The 8,467-nt window shown below is 35.2% G+C and overlaps 1 protein-coding gene across 1 annotated transcript; it reads right to left on the bottom strand.

Annotated features, from left to right (window-relative positions):
* Window positions 1-4,336: 4,336 nt before the first annotated feature.
* Window positions 4,337-7,210, bottom strand: GH3.9 (putative indole-3-acetic acid-amido synthetase GH3.9). Its single transcript, XM_079067995.1, has 4 exons — window positions 6,729-7,210; window positions 6,538-6,639; window positions 5,535-6,349; window positions 4,337-5,158 (listed from the first exon to the last, which is right to left on the bottom strand). Exons 1-4 carry the CDS (start codon window positions 7,022-7,024, stop codon window positions 4,578-4,580), a joined length of 1,794 nt encoding a protein of 597 aa, XP_078924121.1. The 5' UTR covers window positions 7,025-7,210; the 3' UTR covers window positions 4,337-4,577.
* Between the last annotated feature and the right edge of the window lie 1,257 nt (window positions 7,211-8,467).

The raw sequence follows: 8,467 nt of genomic DNA, 5'->3' as shown, positions 1-8,467 counted from the left end.
AAGTCCTTGGTTTTGGCCTCTAATTGGTTTTTTTAATGGTTTTTGGCCCTTCCTGAGAGTGTATCCTTCATACCTAAGGTCCTCATTGTCTCTATGTAATATATCAGTTTGATCACAAATAATTTAATTGTATCACTAAGGGCTTGAGAACAGGAAGTTTCATTGACCTCTTTTGTGATTGATGAACTCATTATTCACAAAAAATAATTTACCAAAAATAGAACTGATTATGAAGTCAAGAAAAATCCCCTTTGACTTGAAACCTCGAAAGTCAAACTTAAAAGTCAAAATTGAAAGTCAAAGATGAAAGTCAAACTTGAAAGCTTGAAAGTTAAACGAGAAAGTCAAACTTGAAAGTCAAAGGTCAAAATTGAAGGTCAAAAGTTAAATTTAAAAATCAAAAGTCAACTTTGAAAGTCAAAGGTGAAAGGCAAAATTCTTTGTCCAAAAAGAATAACCTTGACCGAAAACAAAAGTTTCTAAACCGAAAACAAAAATTTCTAGACCAAAACCGAGAGTATTTGACCAAATACGTGACTTTTTGACCAAAAACAAAGCTTTATGACCGAAAACAAAATTATTGGATCGAAAATATGGCTTTTTGACCAAAAATAAGTCAAAATGTTGAAATTTCGAAATTGTGGCCGAGAATGCGAGGCTGGATTCTCGGACCGAGAAGAGAAGTCTAAAATCCGAACTGAAGAAGTAGAACCGAGAAGTTGAGGATCCGAACCAAGAACAGGAACCGAGAACGCGATGAAATCCGAGAACGATGCGAGATCTTCGGACCGGAAACGAGGACTTCGCACCGTGAACGAGGCCGAGGACTTCGCTGCTGACCGAGAATGTCCGAATCCGTCCGAAATCGCTGCTGAGCTCCGGAAATGCTGTTGGCCGCCTAGGGTTTGACCAGATGCGAGGGAATCTGCCTAGATTTCGCAAATTTTGACCTAAAATTCCCAAAACTTGCCAAAAACACGGGATTTTCAATATTTTAATGCCAAACTCGATCTAAACGCCTAAAATATGAAGAACAATGGCCAAAAATTCGTTAAAAATAAATTAAAAACACCAAGAATTTCCAAGAAAAACTCTTAAAAATATCTTGCAATGACTCGAATGCTACCGATCCAAGCTCTGATACCACTTGTAAGTCCCAAAATTGCTTTGATGTATCAATCAGATTCACTTGATGGTGCGGAATCCCAATCAAGTGAATGATGCAAGATATAAGATGAATAAGAACAAGATAATTAATCTTCAATGCACACTATTATCATTCAATAGTCGGGTACATAAGATGTTGATTACACACTGTTCTCTCTTGGTTCTCTCTAAACTCACGTCCTTGGCATATGGCAGCCCCTAGAACGTCCCTTACTCACTTCTAACTGATTTTCAAGCCTAAATAACACTATATATACCTAGGCCTAATAACCAAGCCCAAGCCCAAAACCTAAACAAAACAATATAAAGCCTAACCGAAATCACATGTGATTTCGGTCCAATTACAAGGAACTTAAGGGGATTTCGGTCCTAGACCGAGAACTCTAATAGACCTAGAACTCGATGCCAGGCGGGGCCCGATGCCGGGTGGGACCCGATGCCGGATATAGTCCGATGTCGGGCGGGGCCCGATGACAGGACGAGGCCCATTATATGTGATTAGGTGTATGGTATGCGGTATTTGGGAAACTCACTAAGCTTTGTGCTTACGGTTTTTTCAGTTTATGTTTCAGGTACTCCAGTTTTCAAATGAAAGAGCTCGGGACGATCGCAGCGCATACACCCATGTTTTTCCGCAACATATGATGTATGGGATTTGGCTCTGATAATTATGTTAATTTAAATGTTTTTCAATGTTTAAAACAAAGTTACAATAGTGTTTTAAATATAATAAAAATGAAATTTTTACCTTGGATTTTTGGACTGTTTCAAAAAAACAATCAAAAGTGATTGAATTTTTCTTGGTAAAAAATATCAACAATTTACAAATAAATAGTAATATAAGACAATGTTATAACTCCAAGTTCAAGATGATGACACGCAAAATGATGGTTAATCTCAATATGATTGATCATCTTATAAAAAAATTGAATTTTAAAGAGTTTGTATCTCATTTTTATTGTTACAATATAAAAAAGTAGGATGAGAAATATCAACTTCATATCCACAAGTAGCCACCAAACAATCACAAGTAGTCATGGCGGAACCAACATGTAATTAGTGGGTTCCATGAATCCCTCCTAAAATTGAAATCCAATATATATATATATATATATATATATATATATATATATATATATATATGTGTGTGTGTGTGTGTGTGTTTTCATTTTTTTAATTAGATGATCATCTAGTCTTGAAACCTACTGGTCAAGATTTGAAACATTCAGAAATTTCCTTTTGCTCTTTCCTTTCTCCCTTTATCCTCATTCTCTCATTCTTTCTATGTTTAAAATAGATGTTTAAAAAAGCAAAAACACAGGTTTTTGCACAACCTCCATCGATGGAGTTAGAATAGGCCAGCGACATCGCCCGTGTTCACTTTTTAAGTAAAAATTGGACACCTGTTGAGTTCCATTTTGTCTCCGCCACTGCAAGTAGTTAATGACATTGCATGATACTTAACTTCTATGGATAGTGAACAACATATTGTTTCTCACTCTTCCATGAAATAAAAGAACCACCACGAGATATATTGAACATAACAGTGGACTTATGATTCATGATCCTGATCACAATCAACACTATTATAGGCATACTGTTCTAAAGAACTGGAATTACAATCGTCTAAAATTATGCATAAAATTATCATTTTGTAGGCATGCAAAACGTCTTGTGATTGACAACAAATTATATAGAAAATATCATTTTCAATTTATATAGAAAATATATTTTTTAAGGACATTTTTAATATAATTTCAAAGTATCTTGATTCAACTTTATGAGTTATGTTGTATGTCTTGTCGTGAGAAAGTCGTTTATTGTCCATAAAAATTTAGCTTTCATCGTGAAGAATATGCTTGTCATTGCGTCTTTAATACGTACACCTGAGTGCCACAAAAACTTTAAGCTCTTCCACTAACGGCCTAAGGAAAGCATTCATGTCCTTTCCATGTGATTTAGGTTCGGGAATCAATAAGGCCAACATGAATGATGACTCTTTCATACAAAACCATGGTGGCAGATTGTATGTGATGAGTACAACCGGCCACGTGCTATGTGGATTACACATGTTACCAAATCACGATAGCAAAAGGAGCGACAACAAACAAGAAATGGGAGAAGAGAATCCTACATCTGCGACACACATTAGCGGCGACAGGTATTAGCAACGACGCAAGGGCATTGGGGGCGACACTAGGTTTTAGTGGCAACCATCTGGAGGGAAGTTCTCCAGGGAAATTATTTTCGAGTATTAGCGGCGATAACATGTCGCCGCTACTGAGATCGCCGCTAATAGCATGTACAACATTCGTTTCCAGGCGTTGGTTTAGGGAGCAGATCGACAGATGGGGATTAAAGTTAGCTTTTTACGCGGATCGAGGTCCTTAACCTTTAGTGGCAACACCTTTAGCGGCGACATCGAACGCGAAAGTTAGATGTCGCCACTAAAGGTGGTTGTCGCCACTAAAGGTCATTATTCTTGTAGTGACATGAAAATAATAACGCTATACACAAGTCACATGATCGAAAAAGAGCTTGAAATTATTTTAGTGATCAAAGCCGACCTCAAAAACGTTATGTTAATTAGTTTTTTAATTGTTTGTTGTGTTTTTTTTACGTTTATAGGTTTTAAAATTTCTATTTATTTTTATTTTCTAAATTTTTTAGAAGTCGTATATAACTATTGAATCTTATAAAGTTTAATGTGTGGGTGTCCAACGGTATCAGGTTTTGATATCCTTCCTTAAGGTTGAAGGTTCAAGTCTCGTCTGAAACATAGGTGTATTTAGGAGTAGTTTAATAATATATTGTATTTGCCTTGGAAAAATAATAATAAAATAAAAAAATAATTAATAAATAAATAAATAAATAATGCTACTACGTAATTAATTATGCAAATCTGTGTACCCACTGCCAGGTACGAATATAATCATTTCCGTTTTCTTTGATTTGAGTTTTATTGATTCCGATTCTATTATCGACTATCTGACTTCGATTGACATTTGTATATTTTAGTTGTATGTGCCTTTAACAATTTCTCATCGTATCCTGTCGCTAGCCTTCACAAGTTACATTGACGAGTTTTTATCAAATCGATGAGATATGAGCGAACAAAGGTTTTCAACGAGGCTCGTTTTATGTTCGCCGTGTAATCTTGACCCCTATATTTTAAGAAGCAGACTGTTTATATAGAAACTAGAGTTTTAATCTTAACATTCCCTAGGTCATACATGATCAAGAACATAGAAGATGATATTTTTCCTCGATGATGAAACACCTTGAAAAGATCATTAGCTAGATAAGTAAAGTTATTAACTCAAACAAAACTGGGTGAAGCGTCATATAACTTACCCATTCTGTTTCCCCAGCTAAAGGGAGAATCTGTTTATTATAAATTAGTTAGATAATCAAGGGTTCCATGTGGGATCCCGTGGACTAAAGAAGCAGGCCTTCATGTTAGAGTTAAGCAACTTCAATGCAGCTTCAGACTTGATGCAGCGTGGAGTTTTGTACTGATTAATGGATGCACCCTGTTTGATAAACAGGTCCATCAAGGAGTCAAAAGTGCCAGGCTTCACAACACGAATCTCAAGTGGTCCAATACACTTATCATGAGTACGACATCGCCTATAAATATAATCAAGATCTTCTTCCATTGCAATACAACAATCTTCAAGCACCTTAGGGCCAAATGGAGACGTGACCTTATCTAGGACAGAGGGTGTGCAATGTTTAATCTCCCAGTATATGACGTAGTGTCCTGGCACTGATGATGTATCAGCATAGCTAGTGTATTCCACAAGTAGAGCATTGTAGGGTTCTAAAAGTCTTTTTGCTGCCATGATGCTCTTATGCAGATCTTCTTCATTAGTTTTGTCATTGTCAATGCTTAGAATGACATTCCTCCTGCAAATGAACCGAAATTGTGGGGTCCGGTTATGAAATCCAGTCACTTGAAGCACATCTCCAATACGATATCGGTTTAGTCCTGAGTGATCCACAAAACAACTATTTTCGTGAGTTGTATGAAAGGCCAAATTAATTACAAAAAAACCGTTATATTTTGGGGCAGTATTGTAGTGTAACCACTTATACTTTTTTTTTAAAGCAAACCATAAAAGTTTCGGACATTTTTGCGGTTTAACCATTTTGACCTGTTATAAAATGGTTAATTTGGAAAATCAATGGTTAACAACTTACCCGTGAAACCTTTGTTACATAACATGTCAAATTAGTTAATTAAAAAAAAAAAGTAGTAGTGATTATAAACCGTGAAACTGCCTAAAACATAATGGTTTTTCTTTAATTTGGCCTTGTATTCAATACATAAGTTCAAGAAGTTAATTAAATCATGGGAAACATACCAGAAAATGTTGTGACCACCAACTCATAATAGCAACCAACTTTAACATCCACCAATTTGACAAGCGTATCCGTGGAGATCTCTTCGTCATCATTTCCATATGTCTCATTTTCACCCAAGGGAATGAATTCATAGTAACCCATGTTAGGTAAGAGGGTAAAAGCGACATCTTCAGGATCACACAAAGGTTTTAAGTTTACCCCAAAATAACACTCCGATGAAGCATACATTGTACACACCAATGGTAACTTCCCTCTACTGTAGTACTCAAGAGCCGGTATATACTGGGACATTGACCCTGTAACCACTGCCTCAATATACTTAGCCTTAGGCCATAAGTCGCACACTATTCCTTTCCATGATCGACGGCTACAAATGTTTTCAATCTCATCTGCTAAACTCGGGTCTGCTAACTTGAGCATTGCTGACATGGCTGAGCGGCAACCAGAATCGGTGATCATAGGGTTGAGTTGACTGGTACGGATATCGGTGCACAGACTGAGCCAATTGCGTTCAAGGAAGGAGATTGCACGCAGTAAAGCCGATGCAAATACGGCTCCAAGCCGCATGACTTGCTGGCGGTGGATGAGCCCAGCTAAAAGCTGGCAGTACATGCTTTGGTTGCTGTCATCGCATAAAATGGCTTCGTCTGGGCTTGTTTGATCGTTGTAAAGGTCACGCGTACGAGTCTTGAAGTGTTTGCTTTTGTAATAACTTGTGAGAACTGTTCGAGCGGGTAAACCACATGGAGTTGACATCTCCGACTTAACAAAATATAGAAACATGGCCTTACCTTCATCAAGGCCTGTCACATATCTGTCATCATGATATTATATTAAGCTTGGGAATGTCATCGTTTATGCAATCAAATACCTAAATAGTAAATACCATAACCAGATGGGGTAAGGTAGAGATCAGATGTAGACAGTCTTACCTCCACCTGAGTGTAGAGAAATAATATTGGAACATAAAAGAAAGTTAGTTAATTAAAATAGAATCTTAACTGGTTCATTATTGGCATGATAAGGTTATAGACAAAAGTTCGACGGTCAAGATCTTCTGCGATCGATGGCATTAGCTTAGGCTCACCACCAGATGTTCCCGAGCTGCAAGTACAAAGAAAAGTTAGAAGTCCGCTAACTAGGGAAGGGAGGGGGTAGTGGGGGGGGGGGGGGGGGGGGGGGTGAGAATAGACCTGCATAGCATCTCCGTTATGGGGTGACCAGAGATCAGAGAAGAGTCTTCACCATTAGCTATCCTTTGAATATAAGGATAGATGTCTTTGTATGTGATGACTGGAACCTTCTGCCTGAATACCGATACATCATTCATTGAGAATCCTTTCATATGCTTTTGAAGGTATTCGGTCTTATTGTTCCTTGTTAAGATTGCTTTCAGCAACTCGTATTGAACTTTATCGGCTTCTGATGTCAGCTTCTGAAGCTCCTTTAGAGCCTCCTCTCCTTTGTATTCCAGTTTCTTCCCGTCCATAGTACACACAACAGTTAAAAATAAGAAAATATAATGAGGATTAGTTAATAGGTAGGTAACAGGATAAGCTTGGAAGTACGTAGCTAGTTCTTCGATATATAGTCTTAACAGCCCAGTTGGTCTATATATAGTTGTTTGGGTAGTTAATGTTTCAATTCCTGATGATAAGTACGTACAACAAACTCGATACATAAGTAGGCTCTAATATGTTTGCACTTAAGATTCTCTTCTAATTATATGTAGGCAATTTTTCTTATATATATATAATATGAAATCTCAGTCTTACAAATTTTTTATATGTACGCATAATTATTTTTTTATATTTGCACATATATATATATATATATATATATATATATATATATATATATATATATATATATATATATATATATATATATATATATATATATATGTGCAAATATAAAAAAATAATTATGCGTACATATAAAAAATTTGTAAGACTGAGATTTCATATTTGATATTTTCAACACTGCTAGTGCGAGTGGTAAAGTAGTTTCACAAGAGAAAGAGATCACCAAGTATCTGTTTTCTCGATTGTGTTCGCTTGAAAGATGTCCATAACATCGATGATATTTTCTATTAGTGTTAATTGTCACTGTCGGCAAGTGGATAAGGACAAATGGTGTAAATATCATGCAGGCATGTATATTTGCATGCTTACGTATGCATTTATGTGCATATATTCCGCTATCTAAAAAATCTTTTCTAAATAAACTCATGAAGAAAAACATCAAAGACTATATTAAGATGATATTTTTGAGTAAATTTTAGACATATATGTTTATTATCCAACTAGACACGGCTAAAATATATAAAAATTATATAATAAAAAAATATTATATATAATTATAAATATGAAAATAATTTCCTTATTCTAATAAAAGAATAGTTTATTCTACTTTTGTCATATGTCATCTTATTAGGGCATCCACATTACATTAATTTTTTTTGAGTTTAATGGATTGATATGTCATCATTTTACTTTTTATACAACTCTATATTAATTTTCCTACAAATATTGAACTCTATAAAGTTCAATGAAATATATTTTTAGTAGTTAAAAGGATTTCTTTTGTCATTGAAGAGTTTAATGACTATTGGACTTCATATTCATTGAATGCCAACATTACATCCAACAGTGGTAGAGTTTAATCCAATGAATGTCATGTCATCTCATTCAACTCTACAATTGAACTATGCATTGTGAATGCTCTTAGGCCTTCTAATTGATGATATGTCACTTGTCAACCTATTGATTCTCCATTTCAAATTTCAAATTTCTTAATTACTCTAATTACATTAAATTAATAACATTAAAATTAAAATTAAAACTAATTAAATACAGATTATAAGGTCACGTATTTATTTAAATCAACGATTATAATTTTATGTAACTAAAAAATATCTCTTAATTAATGT

Source organism: Lactuca virosa, chromosome 8 (assembly GCF_052849685.1).
Source record: "Lactuca virosa cultivar CGN04683 chromosome 8, Lactuca_virosa_CGN04683_v6, whole genome shotgun sequence".
Lineage (NCBI taxonomy): Eukaryota > Viridiplantae > Streptophyta > Magnoliopsida > Asterales > Asteraceae > Lactuca > Lactuca virosa.
This window is presented reverse-complemented; position numbering and strand designations above follow the sequence as displayed.